At 63.4% G+C, this 25,625-nt stretch overlaps 2 protein-coding genes across 2 annotated transcripts in view; one reads left to right on the top strand and one right to left on the bottom strand.

Moving 5' to 3' along the window:
• MADD (MAP kinase activating death domain) overlaps positions 1 to 6,592 on the top strand; it is a 38,196-nt gene extending 31,604 nt beyond the window's left edge. Inside the window, exons 31-36 of the mRNA XM_008146732.3 lie at positions 583 to 747; positions 966 to 1,038; positions 1,174 to 1,280; positions 3,380 to 3,449; positions 5,243 to 5,289; positions 5,586 to 6,592. Of these exons, the coding sequence (XP_008144954.2) occupies positions 583 to 747; positions 966 to 1,038; positions 1,174 to 1,280; positions 3,380 to 3,449; positions 5,243 to 5,289; positions 5,586 to 5,690 (567 nt within the window). The 3' untranslated portion in view covers positions 5,691 to 6,592. The remainder of the gene's footprint in view (positions 1 to 582; positions 748 to 965; positions 1,039 to 1,173; positions 1,281 to 3,379; positions 3,450 to 5,242; positions 5,290 to 5,585) is intronic.
• Positions 6,593 to 7,581: 989 nt separating this feature from the next.
• On the bottom strand, positions 7,582 to 23,728 carry MYBPC3 (myosin binding protein C3). The gene is made up of 34 exons (XM_054725710.1): positions 23,681 to 23,728; positions 23,224 to 23,554; positions 22,386 to 22,523; positions 22,217 to 22,309; positions 21,980 to 22,128; positions 20,718 to 20,835; positions 20,201 to 20,249; positions 19,949 to 19,978; positions 19,721 to 19,774; positions 19,055 to 19,075; positions 18,623 to 18,786; positions 17,257 to 17,389; positions 16,988 to 16,990; positions 16,734 to 16,858; positions 16,544 to 16,649; positions 16,276 to 16,442; positions 15,796 to 15,961; positions 14,941 to 15,047; positions 14,825 to 14,854; positions 13,822 to 13,961; positions 13,487 to 13,567; positions 12,803 to 12,962; positions 12,389 to 12,493; positions 12,114 to 12,302; positions 10,950 to 11,084; positions 10,594 to 10,761; positions 9,853 to 9,941; positions 9,499 to 9,694; positions 9,250 to 9,389; positions 8,881 to 9,040; positions 8,632 to 8,768; positions 8,197 to 8,383; positions 7,976 to 8,013; positions 7,582 to 7,849 (listed from the first exon to the last, which is right to left on the bottom strand). The coding sequence occupies exons 1-33, from the start codon at positions 23,726 to 23,728 to the stop codon at positions 8,003 to 8,005; spliced, it is 3,930 nt and encodes a 1,309-aa protein (XP_054581685.1). The 3' UTR covers positions 7,582 to 7,849; positions 7,976 to 8,002.
• Between the last annotated feature and the right edge of the window lie 1,897 nt (positions 23,729 to 25,625).

Below are 25,625 nucleotides of genomic sequence, written 5' to 3'. Positions count from 1 at the left end.
GGTGGAGGCATGAGCTGTCCTCTGAGTACTTTAAATCCAGAACATGTAAGAGGTAATGAACATTGATGGAAATGAAAAGTGAGCCCGGCTGGCATAACCCAGTGGTTGAGTGTTGACCTATGAACCAGGAGGTCACAGTTGGATTCCCAGTCAGCGCACATGCCCAGGTTGCGGGCTCGATCCCCAGTTGGGGGTGCAAGAGGCAGCTGATCAATGATTCTCTCATCATTGATGTTTCTCTCTCTCTCTCTCTCTCTCTCTCTCTCTCTCTCTCTCTCTCTCTCTCTCTCTCTCTCCCCCTTCCTCTCTGAAATAAAAAAAAAATACATATTTAAAAAAAGAAAAGAAAAGTGAGCATCCTTCCTGCTTACAGATTCCTTTTCTTTCAATAAACCTTCCAATGTACAAAGTGTCCAGCAGTTCAGGGTTTGTGTCTCCATCTAAGGAAGACGATGAGCATAAGTCAGAGACCCCGACCCTGGGGATGCCCCCAGAACCAGCTGTCCCAACAGTGTTGTGTGGCCTGGGATGGGAGGGCCCCGCCGGGACGGGAACGGCTGACCCGCTCCTGCGCCCCTCCAGGTGTGCGATGACTGCGTGGTGCTGCGCAGTAACATCGGGACGGTGTATGAGCGCTGGTGGTACGAGAAGCTCATCAACATGACCTACTGCCCCAAGACCAAGGTGCTGTGCTTGTGGCGCAGAAACGGCTCGGAGACCCAGCTCAACAAGTTCTACACGAAGAAGGTACCCCTGGCCTCTGCATGGGTTGGGGGTGGGCCTTGAGGGCAAAGTGTTGAGTTTCTTGTACGGGAGTTAAAATTCCAAAATCCACGTCTGGAGCCCCGCTTTTGCCTCTGGCTGTCGTGTGGGATTCGTGAAGCTGTCCTGAGGTCCGGGCAGCGGCCCAGGCCCTCGGCAGCCCCGGAAGGCTTGAGTGACACGGCTCTCTCCCGGTGCCGCAGTGTCGGGAGCTGTACTACTGTGTGAAGGACAGCATGGAGCGTGCCGCCGCCCGGCAGCAAAGCATCAAACCTGGTAAGGAGAGAGCTCCCTGAGCACGTGCCCCCGTTTATGTCCATCAGCCTTCGTTCGTGTCAGAGGCCTGGCAAGGAAGTCGGGCTATGGACTCCCTGTCTCCCAGCGAGCTGATCACCTGCTCCCTCCCTGCAGGGCCTGAACTAGGTGGCGAGTTCCCCGTGCAGGACATGAAGACTGGTGAGGGTGGCTTGCTGCAGGTCACCCTAGAAGGGATCAATCTCAAGTTCATGCACAACCAGGTAGGTGCAAGTGGCAGCCCACAGCTTCCTGGCCCCGTTGTTCCATCTGCAATAGGATCAGTGTCAGGGTCCCCAGGGCTTTCCCAGTGAGCGTGAGCGAGGGCCTCTGAGGCTAGTGGGAGAGCTGGAGCAGCTGGACCGGGGACAGATCAGAGAGGAGGGCACGAGACGCTGACGGCCCCTTGGAGGTGCGGCAGGGCGGTTCTATGGGAGACCCGGGAAGAGAGGGCGCCTCATCGTCCAGACTCACGAGACAGCACAGTGTGAGTGGGAGCGTCTCACTCGGCCCTTCGCAGCGTCTGCCTTCCCTGTGCCCAGGGTACGCTTTTGCTTGGTGGTTTTGCTTTGAGAGTCTAGACCAGCTGATCTCGCTCATGTGTGTCTGGTGTGCGTAGTTTGTGTGTGTGTGTGTGAGTAGCTTGTCTCTATCCTACTGGAGTGTGTGTTTGCTTTTTCTCCTGCTGATTCTTTTTTCCTACTCTTTCCCTCCCTCCAAGCGCCCGCTCTGCCCCTGCCTCACAGGCCCACCCCCTTCTTTTGACGGGACACCTCAGGATCCGTCTCCCTCACTGTGATTCCACAGTAGGAGCTGACTTGCTTCTTTCTCCTGGTCCTTAACGCAGTGTTACCTTTTCTCTCCATGGACATCCCTTAAGCTAATTCCTTTCTGAGGCCAGCACATCATCCCAGGTCCGTTCCCAGTTCTGACTCTTCACCAAGTGCCTCCCCTCCCCCTTCCCCGTTCCTCTCCTGAGGCTCAGAGCCAGATCCGCCTGTGGGAGCCACAGCCCTGGCCAGGCAGCAGATGCCGGGGAGGTGGACATCTGGAGTCTGTGCCTTCTCCCTCCACTTGCCATGCTAGTTCTCCTTCGGGACTCTAGCTGGGCAGCTTTGGTGCGAAGGCAGTGTGTTCTCCGTAGTGTATTGATTAGTGGGAATAGTAATATTGTCAGTGGTACCTAAGTACCTGTCTGGACCCCAAAGGTGCTGACACTTCTTGGGGAGCAGGCTTCTTAATCACATTTTAGTGATGTGGCCTCCACCGATGCCTCACCTTCCGAAGACAGGATCTCAACACCCAGATGCCCTCGCCGGGTCCCACCCTCGGTATATGGCCCCTTCGGACGGACCTAACGGCTGTTACAAAGCACGCCTGAGCTGGTCTGGAGTTTAAGGCTTAGCCCCAGAAGAGAGAGATCCTACAGAGAGGGGAAATGAGACCCTGACTGACAGTGAGATAAGGGCCGCGGGTCCACCCTCTGCCACAGAGCCCGCAGTGGGTTGAGGGAGTGACACAGTTGGGGTAGCAAGTGGTAAAAGCGTGGTCTTTGGAGTCAGGACTGACTCGGATTCGGAGCCCATCTTTGTTATTCATGGGGAAGTAAACTTGGTGACCCCCAGGGTCCTCCTCTGTAAAGTGAGGGTGGACCTCTGTGCTGCGCCTCATAGACGGAAGGATTGCACATAGCACGTGCAGAGCTCCCAGTAGGTGCTCAGGAGTGGTAGCTGTTGTTTTCATCACCTCGTGCTTCTCGGGAGAGCCTGGATCCTGTTTCAAGGAAGATAGCAGCGCCTCACCCCGAGGACAGTCTGAGGGGAGCTTTGCGCCCGTGCCAGCCCTCTGCGCCGGAGGAGGATGCATGGAAGGGTAGAGAGCTGATGGGCTAAGTGGGGGGACCCCTGGGGCACAGTGTCCCACAAACGCTGCCCTGGACACAGGGTCCTGGCGGGCAGCCCAAGCCAGCAGAGGGGCCTTCGGGTTGGGTTTGACCATTAAAACTAACGCCTTCATTTCTCTCCCATGCTTTCTCCTCCGGCCAGGAGCGGAAGGTACATGCCCTTTCTGCTATCTTCGCTTCTTAGCGCTTTTGAGTCGTGTGTGTGTGTGTGTGTGCGTGTGTGCGTGTGTGCGCGCGCGTGTGTGTGTGTGTGTATATGTGTGTGTTTGTGTGTGTGTGTGTGTGTGTGTGTGTGTGTGTGTGTGTTCCTCTGTCCTCCCTTTGGGAACTAGGCTTTCTGTGTGGGGTGGGGCTGTAGCGGTGAGAGGGGCTTGTGGGCGGGGAGCCTCTGGGCCTCACCCCCCCCTCCCTCTCTTTCAGGTTTTCATAGAGCTGAATCACATTAAAAAGTGCAATACAGTCCGAGGCGTCTTTGTCCTGGAGGAATTTGGTAATTACACTCTTTTGCTCTTAGGCCTGGACTCACATGGCAGTAACTCAAACCTCGGAGCTCCGGAGGAGGGCTCGAGGCAGAGAGAGCCTCTGCAGAGAGGCTGGAGGGCAGGCGTGAGAGGGAAGAGGAGAGCCCCGAGCTGACAGGAGGGGAGAAGGAAAAGCGACAGTGGCAGCTGGGGAGTGGGTCCCAGAGAGCACGTGGCCTTAGCCGGGTCAGCGTTTGGAGGTGGCACCTCAGGGGCTCAGTGAACTGGCACCAGGTTCCCTCGGTTGGCCAGCCAGTGGTCAGAAAGTTCTGGGGCAGAGCAGTCGGGCCGTCCCCACGCCTGCTAGGCCACGCCGCCTGCTGCGAGCCTCCTAGTAGCCCGGTGCGCCATCCACGCACCCAGGGCCTCTCCGGCATCTGCCCAGCCCCTGTGCTGGAGGAGGGGCGAGTGGCGACCCAGGCGGACTCACTCTAGGGGGCAGAGAAGCCTAGTGGACCCCAGAGGCAGTCGGGGCAGCTGGAGCTGGACGCCGGGAGCCAGCCTCCCCGAGCCGAGTGGACCTGTAGTGCAGGGGTTCTCACCCTGGGGCTTTGAGTTCCTGCTGTGTTTGTGCTTCATTCTTTTGTGCCCCTCATCGCTGCTATGAAAACCTTCGTTCTCCAGCAGGTAAAGTGGCCCCGCTCTGCTGCCTCCCCCCCCCTCCAGGCTCCACCTCGGGCCCTGCGGTGGGCGGGGCGGGCTCCCTTCCACCAAGGCAGCTGCTCACATCCCCAGTCCGTCTTCCCTCCCCACCCTCTTCCTCCCCAGCCTCCCTCCACCCGTGCTGGCTCACTGGTTCTGAGGTTCTCCCCTGTGTACTCCCTCTCTTCTGCCAGAGAGAGATTTTGGGGGAATCTTCCGACTCAGGAGAGGACCTGCGCTTCTTGCTCCACCTTTGATGAGTCTATCCCCTGGTCACCCTGGGTCCCTGAATTCACCTCCCAGGGTCAGGAGGTGTGGCCGACTCTCATCCTACCTTTCTGGTCCCCAGGAGATGTCATGCCCGGCTTCTCCCAACTTCAGGGGCCATGATGATGGCTGAGCCTGTGCCTCACTCCTTCCCCTGGCCAAGCAGAACCCCTGCATGGCTGGGGCAGGGGCGACTCTGAGTCTGGCATTTGGGGCTGTGGACATGTGTGTACCTTGCCTGATGCTCCCCGTCACCTCCCTCCCGGGTGCTGTGCTCGCCTGCCTCTCCTGCTCGGTGTGTCTGCTCCAGAGCCCTCTGACGCTCTCCCTCACACAGGCGGGCCTGGCCTCTCCTGCCACTCAGGAAAGGAAACGTACACGTCTGGTGGGTTTAGTGTCACGCCACGTCTTCATCCAGCCTCAGGACGCTCGGTGTCGGGGCTGGGAGTTCAGGGGACCGTGCGTAACAGGACCCGAGTTTTCGGGCTGGCGACAGGGATGCGGCTCTCTTCTCCCACCCGACTCGGGGTTCTTCACCCTCCTGCCCTTCTCGGGGGCCCTGGACAGCACAGGGACCAGGCTGGTGAAAGGTTAACCCGCCGCCATGCCGGGGCTCCCAGAGAAGTGGGTAGAGTCACGGCCACCAGCAAGGAGCCATGCAGACCTCAGGGCAGCGTCTGGGGACGTGCCCTCTCCTCCTGCAGGGGCTGGACTGATGCTGCCCTAGCCTGAGCTGCAGCCCTAGGAGCGGCCCGGAGGGAAGGGCCCTGTGCCGGGCGCCGCCGCCTGGGGGAGCACGGCACCGCTCTTAGTTGTGAACTTTCTGTTTTGTCTCTTGCCCGTCCGGTTTTAGTTCCTGAAATTAAAGAAGTGGTGAGCCACAAGTACAAGACACCCATGGTGAGTGTGCCATCCCACCCCGACGGGCCCGTCTGCACAGGGCTTCGGACAGAAGGGGGGGCTCTGCGAGCACCGGGTGAGGGGTGATAGGAGAGATCTGAGAGGCGAATTTGGTGCAGATGCCAGAGATTCCGCTGAGGCTGACACAGGTCTGCAGCCCCGGGGGAAACACGCACCCTGATGCCCTCTCCCACCGGCCAGGGCGAGGGCGCGCGTTTCCCCCCCGTGGCGGATCTCCACGCGTGAAGATGTGAGGTCTCAGTGGTGTTGATCTGCCTGGTTTTCTCCCCGCCTAGGCCCACGAGATCTGCTACTCTGTGTTGTGTCTCTTCTCGTATGTGGCTGCGGTCCGTAGCAGTGAGGAAGACCTCAGAACCCCACCCCGGCCCGTCTCCAGCTGATGGAGGGGTTAAGGCTGCCCCAGCCCAGGGGACGCCCCTTGCCTCTTGCTGTTCCCAAGTGCACGATGCTGCTAAGACAGACGCGGATGGCGCGTGTGCTCTGCAAGCCCCTCGCCGTGGCTTAGTTGGTTCCCAGTTCTGTGTCTCTGTTGGTGTGTCTTAGTGTGTTCGTCACAGGGCTGAGCTAGTCTCTTCCACCTTCTCCCTCTTCACTCCCAGACCAGCCTGCTGTTCCCTCAGGGCTCCAGTGTGTGTGTGTGTGTGTGTGTGTGTGTGTGTTGGGCCAGAGGCTTCTAAGAACTCTTTGGCACAGGCCAGTGTGAATCCACGCCTGCATGTCCTTGAGACATTGGTGTTGTGGCTCCGTGTCCTCGGCATTGTGACCTCCCAGTGCAGGACTCTGGCTCTGGTCCTCTGTGATCCAGCACAGCCGAGCGCCTGGAACAGCCCCCCTCTGGGGAGTAAGGGGAGCTTGAGGCTTCCTGAGAGAGGTGGGCAGCGAGAGGAGGGAGAGTCCCGGGGCAGCAGCGGGAGTGGCACCCTCCCTGCTTCCTGGCGCATTTCCTAAGCTGGCAGCTACCACCCGCCCGGGGGCCACAGTCCTGCTGCTGTCACCATGGCCTCCACCACTCAGCGGAGCAGCTCTTCCCGAGGTCTGCCTGGCCTTAGAGGCGAGCAGATTGCTTGGGGCCGGAAGACTCCCAGGAACCCGAAGGGGTGGGCAGAAGCCAAGTTGGGTACACACACCCGTGTCTGCAGGCAGCGTCTCCTGGCACTGGGTGCCAGAAGGGGGAGAGGGCCTGGGAGTGGGCAAGAGATGACTGTACATATTTATTTCAGCTCCACATTATTTATAGAAAATGTACAGACGTGTGAATGTGAAATAAATGTCCTTAACTCTTCCTGGGCTCCTGGCACTAAATGATGCTTCCCCTCACCTGGGCCTGAGGAAGGCGGACCTAGACTCTACAAAGGCACCTCTGGTCTGAAGGGAGCGGGGAGATGAGATCACGCCCATCTGAGCTTTGGCGCCGAAGCCCAGCCTCCCACCTGCCGGCCCAGCAGGGCTCCTCCCCACGCCCCTGGGCTCCCAGCGGCTGTGGGAGAGCGTCCTCCCTTGTGTCCTGTTAGGGCCCACAGAGGGCTGCTGTGCTCTGAATTGGCCACTAGAGGGGGCAACCAAACTGGCTGACACCTGAGCAGAGATGAACTTGGCCGTGAAGGAAAACCGCCCTGGGGTCCCAGCTCTCAGTGTTCCTTACGGGTGTGATCCCCAGTGCTGTGACTCAGCCAGGACCTGCGGCTGCACACGAACACTGGGATCGGGGCCAGGAGTGTCGGGGGTGGAACTCGGAGAAGCGGCCCTGGGCCCAGCGTCAGGGAGTTTTCTCTGCCACGGGAAAACCTCCTCCCACTCCCTGGCAGGAAGGACCCTCTACACTCACTGTCAGGGCACCTCCGAGACCTGCTGGCTTCCTCCTCCGTGGGATTCAGGTGTGCGTAGGCCATGGGCGTGTTGCCCGCTGAGACCCCACAGCAGCCCCCAGGCCTTATGGGCACAGAACTGCAGCACTGCCCCCGGTCCGGGCTGCTGCGCCCGTGGCCACCAGAACGAAGATCGTGCTGAGCACGTGCGAGCAGGCCAGGAGCCTGGTGTGCTGGCTCTGTGTTGAGGCCCGTTCTCCATCACTGTCCCTCCGTTTCCTCCTTGGAAGAGTGTGCAGTGGGGGGAGACCGCTTCCCTCCAGGATTAATGTTTTCTGAATTTAGGGCTCCGCTCTGGGCCTCATTTAACCGTCTGCCCTCAGTTTGCTCTGAAGATCAACTTACGTCTCCCTGTGCCTGTGTGAAAACACGTGGGACAGGGAGGCCAGGTCTCTGTGGCCGCACTGATCTTTATTGCCCGTACACCCCGAGAGCATGGCAGGCCAGAAAGACGTACGCAGCCATCATTTCCTGAGCCCACTCGCTCTTCGCCCCCACGATCTGAGAGCTTCCAGCGGGAGCGCCGAAGGGTCAGTCTGCACAGTCCCCACGCCTGCTCGTCACCACTCCGCAGCCGGCCCCCGGTCATACCGCGCACACGTGTCCAGCAGCGGGAGGAGGCTTGTCCAGCTTCCCTCAGGCTCCTGGCACATGGCTGGCATCCGGTGGCACCTCTGACACAGGTTCCCTTGTGAGTGAGCTGGACTAAGAGCCACCTGCACCCCATTTCCGATGGCTGTGCCCCTGCACCAAGGGCTAAGGCTGATGTGGGCCCGAGGTGGTCCAGAGTACGTACATACCTGGCCGTGCCCGAGGAGGCAGCCTGGTCACTGAGGCACTGCAGGGGAGAAGGAGGCTGTGCTGTGGCTGCACCTCCCGGCCCCACACGTCCTCCCAGCAGGCAGGGAGCAGCGGGCGTGGCGACCATGGCTCTTCCAGCCAGAGCAGCTGCTTGGGCCGGGATGGCCGTCCCAGCCAGCGCCCACCTCTCCCACCCAGGCCTGGCCCGGGGGCTCCTCACCTCGCACCTCCAGGCGGCACTCACACTGCGCCTCGCCTTGCAGGTTGGTGGCCCTGCAGACATAGACGCCCCCGTCGTAGGGGCAGGGCTTCCTGATCTCCAGGGTCAGCACGCCCTGCTTGCTGAACATGCGGAAGCGGGCGTCTTCTCCCAGGTCCAGGCCGTTCTTGAGCCAGGAAATCTTGGGCTATAAATCAGACAGTGGGAAGGAGGGAGACTCTCAGGTTGAGAGGACCTGGCAGGAATGTAGGGAGATGGGCATTTGTGTTTCTACTCCGGGGGCTCCCACTGGAGTCCCGAACTATGTCCACGGCTGGGAACAGAGAGCCGATGGGGAGTGCCAGGCCCTGCTCAGGGAGAGGCAGAGAGAAGGGGACGCCTCGAGGCCAGAGCTCGGCCGCCTGGGCCTGCCCGCACCTGGGCCTACGTTCCCACCTTGGGGCTGCCTCGGACGGCACAGCAGAGAGTAGCATTGTAGCCGGCGATGACCGAGCGGTTCACCAGGGGGTGGGTGAAGCTTGGGGCCTCGGAGAAGTCCATGGCCTTGTAGTCGGGTGGCTCGTAGGTGATGCCTGGCGGTGACAGGGTTTTGTACCGAGGGGGCTGCACCCAGCCGGGCTCCCTCCCTGTGCCCACCGGCTGCCTGCCCCAGCGCCCCCGGGGGTGGGAGTGAGGGCCCCGCACCTGGTCTGGGGATGAAGACAGGCTCCTTGGTGGTGGCGGCTTTGTCACTGGGCCCCACCATGTTGTGGCTGAAGACCCGGAAGTAGTAGCCGTTGCCGATGATGAGCTCGGACACCACACAGTGGGTGCGGCGGTAATGCTCCAGCACCGTGAACCACTCCTGCGGCGTGGAGAAGGGGTCTCTGGGGCTGGGGGCAGGCCCTGCTTCCTACCAGGGGCCTCTCGGGTCCCCCCTGGTGTCTGCACCCCAACTGTGCAGAGAACCAGATCGCGGAGGGTGAGAGGTGGGCCCATTCTCAGGGCAGTGGGGTCTGCCAGGCCCTAGGAGGGGTGTGTGTGTGTGTGTGTAGGGGGGAGGGCCAGGCTCACCATGGTCTTCTGGTCTGCTTTCTGTACCGTGTAACCCGAGATCTCTGTGTTGCCATCGTCTTGGGGCGGCTTCCACTCCAGAGCCACATTGAAGCCCCACGCCTCTGTGACCTGAATGTCCTGGGGGGGACTCGGCTTGTCTGCAGGAGACAGACCCAATGGGACCCCACCCCCTGCTCCAGGGCCCATCACCCTGCCAGCCGGGGCCTGGCAGCCAGCGGGCGAGAGGGAGGCCCCAGGGCCACGCACCAACGATCTGCAGGACCAGCGTCGCCTTGTCCTCCATGTTCTCGATGCGCAGCGTCACCTGGTAGGTGCCAGAGTGGGCGCGGCGAGCGGCCCGGATGAAGAGGATGGTGTCTGTGGGGCTGTTGCGGATGCTTACCTCCTCTCCCGCCAATGGCTGCCCCTCCTTGGTCCAGGTCACCTGAGGCCGGGGCTTGCCCTGTGGGGAGGGACAGCTCACCCCCAAGCCTGGCTCCCCCTGAGAGCCGGCCACCCCCAGCCGCACGTGCCCAGGTGAGGTCTCAGGTGGGCCCTGAGGCACATTGGTCTGCGAGGCATGAGCAGCACACAGCGGGACAGAGAAGGGGCCAGCCCTACCTGGAAAGGAATGAGGAGGTTCACGGGCTCCCCGACCCTCCTCTGGATGGTCTGGCGCAGGTGCCTGGGCAGCTGGAGCCGTGGCCGCTCTGTGGGCGCGGAGTGGGCAGCTCAGCGAGAGCCACCCCCAGCCCAGGGCCTGAGGGGTGCCACAGCTCCATTCTCTCTCGAGGCAGCGCCCAGGGCTGCAGCTAAAAAAGGGGACTCCCTGGGGTCCCCTCCTGTAGCTCCCCTAACCCCGCCCCAAAGGGTTCACGAAGCGCCTGCTTCCACCTGAGCCTCACCACGCCGCTGCGGGAGGCAGGGGTCAGAGAGGGTGTGCAGCTCGTTTGAGGTCACACAGGCCAGGATGCAAATCTAGGCTTTTGGACCCTATTACCACCCAGTCTGCTGTCTTTCCACCTTGAGAACCAGTCCTTACACACAGCTGATCCTCTGTTAGGAAGGGAGGCCCAGATGGGTCAGTTTGACCCCAGGTGGCATCACTGCTCAGTCCTGAGCGCAAGGACAAGATCTACCTGCTGGAGCCGAGACTCACGGGCCGAGGATGGCACAATGACCCGCGCCTTCCCTGCCCCGGACTGGGGCTGACGGGAAACCAAGAGGTCACTCCGCACAGGTTTGCCCTGCGCCCGGGGCCTGGATGAAGGCTCCTGCCCCGCCTGCCCCTGCCCAGCATGCAGCTCCTCCCCCAGGAGGGCCCATCTGACTGTCAGGACCTGTGCCCACAGGGGCACTCACGCAGGATCTCCTGCACCGTCACGGGCTCCTTGGTGGTGGCAGGGGCTCCGGGCCCGGCCACGTTGTGTGCCCGCACCCGGAAGAGCAGCCGGGCCCCCGTGGGCAGGTCCTTCACCAGCATCGAGGTGCGCTCTGTCAGCCCCTGCAGGGCGGCCACCCACTCGGAGCCTGAGGGTGGGGGTGGGAGGCAGAACCACGGGCAGCGTCAGCATCGACACCCCCCCTGCTGCCCCGCCTCTGGTGGCTGGCTGGGGCTGCCACTGCCGGGAGGGCCCCGCGGGGTGACGGGTGCCCGGCGGGGGGCTGTTCAGAGAAGGGCCCAGGCTGCAGGCCCAGGCCGGGCAGGCGGCACTCACCGCCCTCCTGGCAGTACTCCACGCTGTAGCCATCCAGGCCTCCGGCTCCCTCGCGCTCCGGGGGCCTCCACTTGAGGGACACGGTGGTGTCGGAGATGTCCTCCACCGCCAGGTGGGTGGGCTCGCTGGGGGGGCCTGGGCAGGGGAGGGCAGGGCGGGGCCTGAGTCACACGGGGCTAACCCTGCGGCGGGCTTTCGAGCACTTTAAGGAACATTTCAGCTCCGTTCAAAGGCCTGTCTCTAGGTAGGCTTAGAAACAAGCACAAAAGAGCTCTAAGTAGGAAAAGTGCCCGAAGACCTCAGAGAGCTTAGAAGGAGCCACTTCCGTCCGATAGCGGTGGGAGGGGAGCCAGCCCGAAGCACGGCGTCTCCTCCCCTGTGCTGAGGGGAGCTAAGAGCCGAGCAAACTGGAAGTCAGTCCTAACGGAGGAGGCCTGGACCCCTCTCCCCACATCACCCCCTTCCTGCCACCTCCCCCTGCCTCAGACAGCTGCCCCCAAAGGTCCACACATCTGGCAGGGACAGGTGTCCTGGAGAGCCTGCCGCACTCCTGTCTGCACTACCCTTCCACCCCCCATTCTACAGACGAGGGGACCGAGGCTTCGGGAGACGACAGCTCAGGCGGGCCTCCCGGGACGGTGGAGCCGGCTCGGCAAACACCAGGTCCAACTCCTGGCCCAGGGCCCTTCCCACAGACAGACGTCCCTCGGGCCTTAGACACCCACTACCCTCCCCTTGTTTCATACGTGACAACCCTGGTTGGAGGGAGCAGAGGACAGGGGACAATTGCCATTTATTGAGCACCTGCTGTATACCAGACGCTCTGCTGGCACTAACTCCTGTCGCCCTAACAACAGTTCTATGAAGTCGATGTCCTTACCCCCCTTCTACAGAGGTGAAAGGTGACCCTCGCGAAGGTGAAACAAGGGTCAGGGTGGTGTGAGTCCCCGCTCCCGCCCTACCAGCTGGGGGGCCTTGAGCAAGTCATTAACTTCTCCGAGCCTCACTTGTTCCATCTGTGAGAGGAGGGCTCACCCCCGCTTTCAGATGACAGACCTGGGAGGTAAGTGCCCAGCGTGGTGGCCGCCCACGCAGAGCAGCTGCTATCCTCGAGCCCCTTGGCCGGGGATGGCAGGAGGGCAGCGCCAGGCGGGGCAGGCTCACCAACGGGCATGAAGGGCTGGGAGGCGGGGCTGGGCCTGGACATGCCGATGGCGTTGACGGCGTAGACGCGCATCTCGTACACCACGCCCTCGATCATGCGCCGCGCCTCGTGCCGCAGGTCCCGCAGCAGGTCGAAGTTCAGCCGCATCCACCGGTAGCTCTTCTTCTTCTTGCGCTCCAGGATGTAACCTGCCGAAGGGAAGCAGGAGCTGTGGTCTGGGGCCCAGGCACCCCCGCCCCTGCCCGCGGGGTCTGCCCTGGTGCCCCCCACTCACCCAGGATCGGCTGCCCGCCGTCGTAGGCAGGCGGCTCCCACTGCACCGTGCAGGAGTCCTCGCCCACGTTGCTGATCTTGGGGGCCGCAGGGGCATCCGGCACGTCTGGGGGAGTTGGGGACCCACATCAGCCCTGCCCGGGCCCAGGGTCCCTGTGGCTCATCCCCTTACCCCCCAACCACCCCCAGAGCCAGAGCAACCCTTCTGGAAGGCAGTTCTGGTCAAGTCGCCGGCCTAGGACCCACCCTGCATGGCTCCCACTGCCCATGTTCACCCGTGTCCCCGTCCCCATCCTCTCCATGGACCTGAGAGCCTGGCCTGTCACGTGTGCTGAGTGACTGAAGGCCTCGGTGGATGGGCCCTCCCTGGCTGCCCCTCTTTCCTCCCGGCCTGGACCCCGGCCACCGGCCTCACCGATGACCTTGACTGTCAGGTTGACCTGGTCCTCGCCCACAGGGTTCTTCACGGTGACCGTGTAGACACCCTCGTCTTCCTTCTCTGCCCCCTCGACGGTGAAGATGCTGCGGTCCTTGGTGGTCTCCACTCGGACCCGGCCCTCGGTCTCACACAGCAGCTGGCGAGGGGGACATGGGGGGCGGGGGGAAGGGCCCACGTTGGACTCCAGAAGCTTCTGCAGCCTCTGGGGTGGCCAACAGCCCCGCGATGGGAAAGGACCCCAGCACAAGGTCTGGGGGAGGCACAGCCTGAGTGGAGCCTGCACCCACGGGAGCCCCAGGTCCAGAAACCCTTACTGAGCGCCTGCCACGGGCAAGGCCCCAGGGCAGGGGGTTCGGGCTCTCGCTTTGTCGGGGAACTTCAGGGCAGCCCGTGTCCTCTCTGGGCCTCCGTGGCCTTGTCTCTGAATGGGAACAGCAGGACCTCACAGAGCCCCTGTGAGGAGCCCTTCATGGCTGCTGGCAGAGGACCCAGCAGCAGCCGGCGCAGGAGGGCTCCGCGACATGGAGGGTGCAAACGCTGGCAGCCGTGTGTGCGTGTGCGTGGACACCTGCCCGGGGCGGGAGCACCGCTGGCCAGGTGTGGCACCTTCTTGGAGGCCTTGCCCACGGTGGGCACCCTGTGCAAACAAGCCTCACTCACCTTCTTTTCAAACACCCACTCGTCACTGGCACCTGCATCCCCTGGGGCATCAGGCGCCGGCCCAGCTGGGACCTTTTTCCCCTGGGAACAGAACAGCAGGGAAGGGGGGAAGGTGGCTGACTCAGCCCGGGGGAGGGGCGGGGGAGACCCTGCCCAGCGGCCCCTCTGTTTCTCCTCTGCCCGCCTCCTCTGCTGCCCATCACCTAGCCGGCTGCATCTCAACACTCCCAGCCAAGGGCACCGGAGGGCATGCACATGTGGGGAGCAGGTCCCAGCACTCACTGGTCCCAAACCCCCATTTTACAGATGGGAAGTGGAGGAGGGGCCCACGGTACCTGTGTCATGGTCTTCTGCCAGATCACCGTGGGAGCAGGGTCCCCGGAGATGGGGACGTCCAGGCGCAGCTTGTTCCCGGCCACAACCACGATGGTGTCCGGCTTGCGGCCAGGGCAGTCCAGGTGGATCTTGGGAGGTTCTGGGGTGGGGACACAGCACAGGTCAGAGACAGAGGGGACACCGGAGGAGCAGGTGTCCCGTTGTTTTATGTCTGAGGCATAATTCACACACTCTGAGATGCCGAGATCTGAGCACACAGCTTGCAGAGTTTCGACAAATGTATACACCGGTGTAACCACCACCCAATCAAGATCTAGAATATTCCATCACTCCAGGAAGTTCCAGGGAAGTTGTAGTGTAGGATGCCTAGTGTAGCATTTCTTAAACTGTGCTGGGGGGTGGGGGGGGGGAGGGGCAAGGACATCAATGTATGGCCAGAAAAACAAACAAACAAACAGTTTAGGAAACCCTGGATTAAACAAAGTTAAGCACATTTCTTAACTGTGCAAGAGGGGGCATGGGGGCAAGTGTTCAGTATTCCCCAAAGTTACTTCACCATGGGACCCTTCACTTAATATCTTGTATTAAGTGAACCCAGTTTGGAAGGTACTACTCTAGAGCCTGCCTCAGCCTGGACTATTCTCCTGGTTAAAGTTTTATCTGAAAGTAGGAGAGACACTTCAAAAAGCAGGGGGGGAAAATAGTAAAATCTCACATCTGTGCTGCCATTGGATGGCTCACACACCATCTCCTCTCATCTTTCCCACCTCCCTATGGAGGAGACAGTATTCAGATGGGGATACTGTCTTTAGAGGTGAGGAAACCGAGGCTGAGAGATTGTCATTGGCCCGTAGTCCCGAGTGGCAGAGCTGGGGCTGGGTCTCAAGGTCCCTCTCCCAGATTTCTGTTCTTCTCTGTGAGTGGAGAGGAGACGTGGGCGGGGGGAGTGGGGGGAGGGGAGGGGTGTGTGGGGAGGTGGCACACAGGGGCCCTGAGACTCACCCTGCCTGGGCACGAAGTCAATCTTGACCTCTGCAAGAGAAGGAAGAGCAGCTGGCACCAGGGCAAAGGCAGGGCCAGCGACAGGCCCCCCCCCCCCCAGCCCGGGCGCAGCTCACCCATGAAGTGGAGCTTGGCGGACAGATTGCAGGCGAAGCCCTCAGGCACGAAGCTGTAGTCAGCCTCGTCCGCAGGCGTGACGTCATCGATGGTCAGTTTGTGGACCCTGCCGGGCAGCAGTGGCTCAGAGGGTCCCACGGGGCCACACATCCCTGGCCTCACCGGACACCCTGGCCAGAGCTCCGGGGCCCTGGCCCCCTCCTAGCTCTCTGGGGTCCTGGTGTTTTAAGTGCTTTCTTTGTTTTTGACTTTTCCAGCGCCCTCACGTGTAGGCAGGGCAGAAGTGACCCCTTGGCCGGGCCCTTGGAGACGGGACAGAGGCTGGTCTCATTAATCTCCATGACCTTGGGCCCAGCACGGGCCGGCCCAGATGCTCGGGGCATGAGTAAGAGAGTGGGAGAGAGTGAGGGCCCCCCGCCAGGGCTGGCCTCCCCCCGTGGCCTCCTGCCCGGTCACCACTGGGGGAGGGGGCTGGGCACAGGGCAAACCCCTCTGCCTCTCTCCCTGCTTCTCTCCGGCTCTGATGGACTCTCCTCGGTGCGCTTCTGTCTCTCCACCGCTTTCTGTCTTTTCGTCTCTTCTTACCTCCCGTTTCAGTCTGTGTCCTGCCTGTCTGCGTATCTGTCTCTTTTTGTCCACCTCTGTCTGTCCATCTCTGTCTGTCTCCGTCTCTATCTCTTCTCTGTCCCTCTGTCTGTTTCTCTCTGTCTCTCTGGGTGTCTCTACGTCCGTCTCTGTCTCTTTGTCTGTCTCTGTCTTCCAGTGTGTCAGTCTGTCTCTCCGTTGTCTCTGTCTCAGTCTCTGCTGCCCCATCGCCCGCCCGTCTGCGTCGGGGCCGAGCCCCGCACACTCACCGCCCGATGTGGGACACCTTTATGCGGCTGTCAGGCACCAGCTCCTTCCCGTTCTTCAGCCACACGCCCCGCACGTTCTCGTCCGACACCTCACACTTGAACACGGCCTGGTCCTTCGCGCCCACCGTCAAGTCCGCGATGCTCTGATACACCTCCAGCTTTTTCTCTAGGGGGCAGGGCAGAGCCCGTGAGCTGGGGAGGGCGTGTGTGGGTGTGGACGTGAATCCCTCGGAGAGCACCTGGGCGTGTGAAGGAGCCTCAAGTGTGTGTGTGTGTGTGGCACTACCCAGGCCCACCTGACCCTCCCACTGCCCTCTGAGTGGCAACCTCAGCCTCCCCATTCACAGAGGAGGAAGGTGACGCTCACGGTGTCAACGTGACTTGCTCAAGGTCGCACCGGCTGCGACCCCGGGTTGGCATGATTCCTGTCCTTGGCTGTGGGGCCCGTGTGCCCCCCCCGCCCCCCGCCGTGGGCCGCACCCTGCACGATGAGCTCGGCCAGCGCCTGGCCCCCGCTGGTGCGCAGCGCGTAGTGCCCGGCGTCCTCCAGGGTGGCCTCGTTGATGATCAGGTGGTGTTTCCGGCCGTCCTTCTTGAACCGGTACTTGAAGGTCTCTTCCCGAGTCAGTTCCACCCCGTCCTTCAGCCTGGCCGGAGGGTGGGCGGCAAGTGCTGTGGCCTCCTCTGCGGGTGCCCAGGCCGCCCAGCCCCGTCCCAGGCCCCAGGCCCCCAGGCCCCTGACACTCACCATTTCACCTGGGCCCCCTCCTCAGACACCTCGCACTCAAACTCCACCCGCTGCCCCACCATCACCAGCTGGTCCTCCAGGGGCCTCATGATCAGCACCGGGGGCTCTGCGGAGCAGGGAGGGCGTGATGGACGGGTCCCTCTGGGCCCGCCTCTGCCTGGGTCCCCAGGTCCCCGGGCCCAGGGCCCACCTTTGACAAAGAGCTCGGTGCTGCACTTTTCGCCGCCCACCACGCACTGGTAGGCCGCGTCGTCCGCCAGCGAGCACTGGCTGATGGTCAGTGTGCGCTTGGCACCATTGGACTCGAAGATGTACCTGGGCAGGGGCCGCGGAAGAGGGGGGAAAGCTGTGGCCTCACCTCCTGGTGCCCCCTCACTGCCCCCCCCCCCCCCCCATGCCGTGACCCTGGCCCCCATCCCAAGCCTCCCGGGAGCGGGGCCTTACTTGCTGTGGAACAGAAGGGGCCATAGGTGTGTTGCCGACGGGAGGAAGCGAGACCAAGAGAAAAAGAGCGAGGAACAAAGATGGATAAAAGAGGAAAATGGGAAGTTAGACCCAGAGAGAGAGAAATGCTGAGAGACGGGCAGAGATAGAGAACACGATGGAGAGGCAGAGAGGGCAGGGCTGGGAGCAGCCCCCCCCCCCCCCCCGCCCATCCAGGGTCCCCTCCCCGCACCCCCAGCCCCCAGAACCTGCTCCCGCCCCGGGCGCACCTGCCGCTCATCTGGATCTCCTGTCCATTCTTCAGCCACTTGACCTCGGCGTCGGGGTCGGCCAGCTCCACCGTCAGCCGGATCTTGTGGCCCTTGTTCACCTGGTAGGCCGGCTGCAGCTTCTTCTGGAAGGCTGAACACCACCCCTCAGCCCCTGCTCCGGCCGCCCCGCCCCCACCCAGGCCGGCCCTGGCAGGAGGCTCACGCCCACAGCCACGTGGCAGAGCGCCCGGCCACCTCCCCTTGGTCTGCCTGGTCCCCACTGTGACTGTTTGTCTCTCCGTTCGCCTGTCTTCCTCGGGGTCCTCTGTACCTGCTCAGCTCAGGGATAAGGCCAGGGGCTTCCAGAAAGACAGAGGCTTGGCGAGAAGGCAGGTGGCGGGAGGAATGGCCTTCTCTGCCCTGGACCCCGTGTTAACAGCAACCTCGGGTGTTTGCGCTCCTGCCCAGGGGGCGGGTGAGGCCCCTCTGTTCCCAGCTCACCCTCAGGGGCTGCACCTGTGCTGTCAGCCTTGATGGGGAAGGGCCAGGAGCCCTCTCCTGACCTGCGTTGGGGCGAGGGGGTGGCTAGCCCGTGCCCCTTCTGTTTCTTTTGTTCTGTTTGCCTGAGAGGAAGAGTCACAGGCCCGTCTCTTCTCCCGGGTGGGAGGGAGGCGGGGGGGGGGGGGAGCGAGAAGGGATCGCCTGGTTTTCACTTGGAGCGGAGGGCTCACCTGGGCCTCTCCGTTGGCATGGAGGGGAGGGCTCACCTGGGCCCTCTCCCTTGGCATGGAGGGGAGGGCTCACCTGAGCCTCTCCCTTGGCATGGAGGGGAGGGCTCCCCTGGGCCCTCTCCTTGGCATGGAGGGGAGGGCTCACCTGGGTCCTGGCCCTTGGCATGGAGGGGAGGGCTCACCTGGGTCTCTACCTTGGCATGGAGGGGAGGGCTCACCTGGGCCCTCTCCTTGGCATGGAGGGGAGGGCTCACCTGGGCCCTGGCCCTTGGCATGGAGGGGAGGGCTCACCTGGGCCCTCTCCTTGGCATGGAGGGGAGGGCTCACCTGGGTCCTGGCCCTTGGCATGGAGGGGAGGGCTCACCTGGGCCCTCTCCTTGGCATGGAGGGGAGGGCTCCCCTGGGTCTCTCCCTTGGCATGGAGGGGAGGGCTCCCCTGGGCCCTCTCCTTGGCATGGAGGGGAGGGCTCACCTGGGCCTCTCCCTTGGCATGGAGGGGAGGGCTCACCTGGGCCCTCTCCGTTGGCATGGAGGGGAGGGCTCACCTGGGCCTCTCCGTTGGCATGGAGGGGAGGGCTCCCCTGGGCGCTCTCCTTGGCATGGAGGGGAGGGCTCACCTGGGCCCTCTCCTTGGCATGGAGGGGAGGGCTCACCTGTGCTCTTCTTCTCATCGCGCTTCATGCCCTTGAGCCTCTTGAGCATGCCCCGCAGGTCGGTGACTCCGTGCTGGAAGGCGATGCGCTCGTACTCGGACGGCGGCGCCTGCCGCAGGATCTCCCACACGTCCTCCTCGGCCGGGGCCTCCAGCTTCGAGTCCCTGTGTCCGTGTCCACGCACGGCGGCCTCAGGGGATGCCCACGGCCGGGGCAGGATTGCAGCCCCCCTCCCCGGGGCCAGGACCCAGGAGCTGGAGCTGCCCCGCCCTCTGCCCCTTTCCTTCTGGGGGTGGTGGTGGCTTGAGCCGGCATGGGTCCTCAGCCAGTTCCGGGGTTCCAGGGGCTTACAGCTCAGTATGGGGGTGGGGCCAGGGAGGGGTTCCTGGGGTAACAGAGGTGACAGGGTGCTGGGCTTCACAGCGCACTCACCGTGGGGTCCGGAAACTGCTGCTCCAGGTGGGGCAGAAAGGCGGGGACACATTAGAGCGTGGGCCATCTCTCCACAAAGACCTGGGACCCCCCCATGGGCCTCCCCTCCTCCCTCCTCCCGGTACTCATGCCCCCCATTTGCGGGGCACCTATGACGCACCACAGGCCGGCCACGCTTTCCTGCCCACCTCACAGCTGGGCATCAGGAGAGCCGGGGCTCGGGGCTCAGAGACTCTCGACACTGGGGTTCTCACTCAGGTCTGCCTGGTTACCAGCCCCTCCCATCTCTCACCACTGTGGGGCGCCCTCTGCCCACCGCACCAGGCCCCACTGCTTACTCTCTGGGCCACAGCGGCGCCGCCAGGATGCAGGGTGGGGGGAGAGAGGAAAGGGCAGGAGTCAGCTGGGTTGGGCTGGACGGGCAACCCCTGCAGCTGAGGGGGGGGGGCGCCTCTCCCAGCGTCTACGGGTCCCCGGAGCTTCGCAGACTGCAAGGTGCGGCTCGCGGGGCGCTTGTGCGGGACCTAGCGTCTGCAGAGCCCTCCTCACTCCTCCCAACAGCAGGGCCGTCCCAGGCGGCAGGCCGGAAAGCCAGCTCAGAGGTACGGCGCCCTCTGCGGCCCCCCAGTCTGAGCCGCAGCCCCGGAGCCACTCCCGGGGGCTCACCTCTTCTTCAGCAGCGAGCTGAAGTCCAGGACCCCGGCGTCCTCGCTGCTGTCACTGTGGAGAAGGACCCGGTGAGGACCCAGGGGAGCTGCCCAGAGGGGCTTGGGAGCCGGGAAGGCTGGGGGCGGAGTAGAGTGAGAGAGGGGGACACTGGCCAGGTGGGGGCTGTCTGCCCATCGCAGACCCCGGGGTCTGCGTACGGGGCAAGTGGGGCCAGGGGAGGGGTACCTGGTCCGACGACCACCGCCAGCCACGCTCCTGTGGGAATTAGACCCAGTTCCTCACCTGCCCAGGGAGTTCGCTCTCCCCCAAGGCCATCAACTTCAGCCCCGAGCCCCCACATGCCTCCCAGCCCTGCCCCCCTACTCCACCCCCAGCCCAGACCCCCCACACCACCCCCAGCCCAGACCCCCCCACCCCACCCCCAGCCCGGACCCCGAGGCTGGCCTCCCCAGGCCCTGAGGAGAGGTGGCCACTCACGTGCGGCGGAAAGCTGACCGGAGGTCCAGGTCTCCGGGGCCGATGGCCTCTGAGTGCAAAGAAGGAGCTAAGTCAGGGAAGGGGACTTCCGAGGGGGCCATCCCCGCGTCACAGACCTGCCCACCCATGGCCCATGGAGAGTGGGCACCTGCCCGGGACCCCACATCCTGAGCCTTGCCAGGGGCCGAGGTCCAGGGAGGGGGCAGTTGAGGATCCCCAATCCCTCAGCGCAAGTGATGGGGCTCCCACGCTTCTCTCAATTCGCCCTTCACCTGTTCACTGTGCCGGGAGCCAGGACGCCAAGACAAGACCCAGACGAGGTCTGGACTTGGCGTCACCAGCCCAGCCCCGGGAGCCTCCAGGGGTTTCTCCCAGGCCCTGCGTGAGCATGTCGGGCACGTGGTCAGCGCTGTCCGGCCAGGACGAGGCCTCCTCCCTGGTGCTGGGAACCGGAGGCGGGTGCAGGGGACAGGCCCCTCGGGAGCCCGAGGTCAGGACGGCGCCAGGGCCCACTCACCATGGACAGTGAGGTTGAAGTTGCAGCTGTCAAACTTGTCCTTGGTGGACACCTCACAGCGGTAGCCGCCCGCGGAGGTGGCTTGGGCATCGGTGATGTGCAGCTCAAACAGGTAGACCTGTGGGGTGAGGTGTCGGGGAGATGGGGTCAAAAGAGGAGGCCCTCACCCCTAAAGGAGACTGGGGTGGCCAGTGGCCACCAACCTTCTCACCCTTCAAGGTTAAGTGAGCCCATGCAGTTGTGTGTAAATAGCAAAAGGAGCCCCTTCTCAAGACCCACACTGCCATCTGCTGGCACAGGATGGTAAGAGAACAGAAATCTGTGATGGCCGCCAGGCTGGTGGCATTCGCTGAAGATGATGCACCTTCGTGCGCTGCATGGACACACAACCGAACGGCACAGCCACACAACCGAACGGCACAGACACACAACCGAACGGCACAGACACACAACCGAACAGCACAGACACACACCCGAACGGCACAGACACACACCCGAACGGCACAGACACACAACCGAACGGCACAGACACACAACCGAACGGCACAGACACACAACCGAACGGCACAGACACACAACCGAACGGCACAGCCACACAACCGAACGGCACAGCCACACAACCGAACAGCACAGCCACACACCCGAACGGCACAGCCACACAACCGAACGGCACAGACACACAACCGAACGGCACAGCCACACAACCGCACAGCACAGACACACAACCGAACGGCACAGCCACACACCCGAACGGCACAGCCACACAACTGGACGTGAGGCCTGCCTGCCAGAGGCCCCGCCCTGGGCCAGGCTCACAGGAGTGGAAGGAGCAGAGGCGGGAGCCAGGGGCGGGCTCGAGGCCCGGCTCCGAGTGACCTCAGACAGCACCACCCTCTCAGGCTTTGGTGTGCTTGTCTGTGATGAATGGATCTTGGCCGCCGGAAGCCCCATGAGCTCTGATGCCCATCCCTCCAGGGGCTTTCTACCCTCACTGGCTGGTGCCCCCAGGCTTTATGATGTCCCTGAGCTGGGCCCCCTCAAGCCTTATTATGCCCCTTGAGACTACCCTGGCCTCCAGGTTCCCCATGTCCCACTGGTCCCTGTGCCTCCCCATAACCCTCCCCTGAGCCTGCCCATGCTCCCCATGTGCCTCCGGCCCCCCAACTTGCTTCCCAGGCTCCCCGTGCCCCTTCTTTATACCGCTGTGAGCCCCCCAGGGCTCTCCATGTCCCGCTCCACGTGTCCCCGGGCCCCGGGCCCACCTTGCTGGCCCGGTCGTAGCTGTCGTGCAGCTGTAGGTGTTGGCCCACCTTGCTGCTCAGGTCCACCCACTTGCCCTTGAACCACTTGACGACGGGCGGTTTCAGGAGGCTGGCCCCGGCCACGCGGGCCGAGAAGGTGACGCTACCGCCTGCAAGAGGCGGGTGGCAGTGGGCTGGGGGAGGCTCTGCTGCCGCCCTCCCCTCCCCACCCCCGGGCGGCAGTAGCCCCACACTCACCCACGGTCACCTCGCCATCCTGTGGCCGCGTCACAAAGAGGCCGATGGGGTCGTCGGGGGCAGCAGACCCATTGGGGGCCGCTGAACTTGACCCTGTGGGCAGAGGCCTTTGAGACCTGCGCTGGGACACCCCACACTGGCCCGGGCCCTCCCTGCCCAGCCCTCTCACCTTTGGGACTTGGGGAGCCTCCTTCCACCTCAGTGGCTGAGGCCGGGGCTTCTCCGGGAACGCCGGGGGCCTCCGCAGGGGCCTCCGCAGGGGCAGGGGCAGGGGCTGGGGCAGGGGCCGGCACGGGCTCTGCTGGCTCTGCAGGGGATCGGGCAGGGGCTGTGGAGCAGCTTCGAACCAGACCCCTCCTGCCCCAGGTCTCGCCTCCATCTTTGTAGCCGCATTAGATACAGCTCACCTGGCCCCTCCCTTTCCTCACCCGCCATGACCCTGTCTCTCCCCTAAATTCTCTCCCTTTCTACCCACCACCTCTGTGAGCTCAGGGCCCCTCCTCGGCCCCGTCTCTCCTGAGCATCAGGCCCCAGAGCCAGGGCATCTCGCTTGGATGCAACCCTCTGGGCGGTGCACGCCCTCTGTGCTCACGTCCAGTGGGTCCGCTCCGACCCGTTCTGGCGTCCATCCCTCCTCTCCTCCCCCAGGCTCTGCCCTGGCCCAGGCCCCCAGGCTCGGCTCCCTCCAGGCCCACAGCCCCCGGGGCTTCCCTGGGGTGCACAACCTCGGGCATGTGTGGGTGTCCAGCCGGAGGGCAGCCTTATGCTAGTTCATCTCTGAATTTCCCCGCCTCCACAATGGCTGGAGAGGCCAGGGAGCCACAGGGGGCGCTCGGAGAGGTCCTGCTCTCAGCAAAGGGGGGCTTTCCTGGCAGAGGGCACAGCCGGAGCAAAGGCGAGCGGTGGGAAAGCACCTCCTACGCCCCGGGCCGTGGAGAGGTGGCGGGGCTGCCCCTGCTCAAACCCCCAGAAGTTCAAACCTCAGGGAAGACTGACCAGCGTCTTACCTGCTTCGACGACCTTGAGGTCAAATTTGACCTTGGAGGAGCCTGCGATGACGGCGTAAGACCCCTGGTCCGCAGGGCCCACGTCCCTCACGGTCAGCGTGTGCCGCGTGCCCTCGGCTGCCAGCCCGAACTTGTCGCTGGCGCTGATGTCAGTGCCTCCTCGCTGCCAGCGCACCTTCACTCCGGCCCGCTCTGTCTCGGCCTCGAACACGGCAGGGCCCCCGGCGGCCACCTCCACGGACCGTGGCTTCTTGCTGAAGGCTGAGACTGAGGGTCCAATAGAGGCTGCGGGGGCCCTGGCTTGCCCGTGCACCCCACCCCTGCGGCCCCTCTTATTAAACACGGGGATAAGCACTTGGACGCATCACCTCATTCCCTGCTCCAATGAAAGGTGTGGTTATGATGCCCATTTCTCAGATGAGAGGGCACCAAGACTCAGAGAGGTCAAGTGACTTACCAAAATCACACAGCCAGCAGGCAGGAAAGCCAGGGCTGTGGTCCTCATCACAAGACTTTGGCTAAGTGCACCCCAGAGGAACCTACCCAGCGACACCCGAGAGCTCACCTCCCCCCACCATCTGGGGTCTTGGCGAGGACGGGGACTCTGCCTACTTGGATGTGGCTAAATTTGTCCTCTAAGGGCCTCAGGCTGAGCATCAGCCACTGCGATAAAGCTGGCCTGGGAGGGGGCTGGGGCTGGGGGACTGGATCCCTGCCCTGGACACCGCCCCGAGGACACAGGCCAGGACCAGGGCCCGTGGTCCCGCGAAAGGCTGTGACTTTCCCTGCCCTTGGCCGGGCTCGGGCCTCCTGACCGTCCGCTCCCAGAGGGGAGCATCTGCGTAACCTCAATGCGGGGCCGTGCCGGTGTCGGGGCCCCAGGGGTGCAGGCTCCTAAAGCAGAGCCTTTCACAGGTGGGAAGAACCACCCCAACCCCTCCTTATAGAGACGGGGAAACGGAGGCCCAGAGAGGGGAAGGCCTTGTCCAGGAGCATTCCGCGAGCGCGCGCGTCCAGACTCAACCTGGCGCCTGCCTGCAGGGCCTTTTCCCAGGGGGCAGGCCAGGCCTATCCTTGCTGCAGAAGGAGATGGGGGTTCAGGGACGGTCCCCAGCATCTGAGGGGGGCGCCTGGGGACCTCCTGCCTGGGCTCTCTGCCCTCTGGGCCCCTGACCCTGCTTTGCCCTCACTCCCGTCATCAGGGACGGAAGGAGAAACTGCGGGTCAGAAAAGGGCCCAGGAAGACTTGAGTACCCACCTCCGGGCTCCATCCCAGGCCGGCCCCTGCCCGTCAGGCCCCCAGCCCGCCCTGCCGCCCCGCCCTCAGCCCAACCCCAGCCTGAGCTACCTGGCTTCTTCCCCGGCTCAGGCATCTTGAGAGAAGTCAAACCAAGAACCGAGCAGGCACAGGCCACCCGAAGAGGATCTGGGCAGGGACCCGTCCCCCACTATATAAGGGGCCCTCCCCCTCCCCAGGCCCCCCTTATCTGCCTCCTTCCCAGCTACCTGCTAAATATAGACAAATTCCGAGAGCAAGGCTCTCAGGAGAAGGTGGGGCCGTGTTGTTCCTGGCTGTCCCTCCCCCCACCAGCCCAATATGATGGCTCTGCCCGCCCCCCATCCTCAGTGAACCTCGGGAACCCCAAGCCCTGCCTGAATGTCCACCTGATGGGCACACTGTGCCGTGGGAGTGAGCTGGGCCCATGGCCCTGAGGTGGGTGGGTCGAATGCGCATCCTCGCTGGGCGGTTTGGGTGGTGGTTACCCCCACAGACCCTGGGGCTGCCCTGAGTCCTGCCACGGCCACTCCCTTCACCTCCCAGTGCCTGAGTCTCCCCGTCTGTAAAGTGGGGCTGGGGGCGCCAGCACCCGCCGCCTGGGCTTGCTCCGTGAGCTCAGCGGGTTTACCTATGGACACGCTGGAGCAGGGCCAGGCGTGTGCAAGGTGCTGAGGGGACGTGTGCTCTGATTGTCTGACCCCGGACATCACAGCTCACAGGGCCTGGCTGGCTTCGTGCTGCGGGACCCTGGTGCGGCTCACAGGGCCTCTCTGCTTCTTCCGTATGTACATATCTGTACATACATGAAAGAAGCAGGTTACACGTGAAGCCGTCTAAGCGAGGCTGACTGGGAGGCCAGGAAAGGCCGTTTGCCCCACGTGGGCGGGAGGAAGCTTTCTCCACACAAGCATTGTCTGCGTGGTTGACACTCACCGTCCCTGCAAACACAGAACTCCATTCTTTTCTGCCGCGTTAACCCCTTTCCCACCGCATCGCAGGCCTGCACACCACGGGCCCTCTCTCGGGGCCTGGACAGCGCATAGGAAGTGTCCCAGTAGGGCTTCCTGAGCCCCAGGCCTCGGGGTGAGGAGGCAGCGGCGTGTCTGCACCACACAGATGGCCC

This window comes from Eptesicus fuscus, chromosome 13 (assembly GCF_027574615.1).
Source record: "Eptesicus fuscus isolate TK198812 chromosome 13, DD_ASM_mEF_20220401, whole genome shotgun sequence".
NCBI lineage: Eukaryota > Metazoa > Chordata > Mammalia > Chiroptera > Vespertilionidae > Eptesicus > Eptesicus fuscus.
Note: the sequence above shows the minus strand (reverse complement) of the source record. Positions and strands in the feature narration are given on the sequence as shown.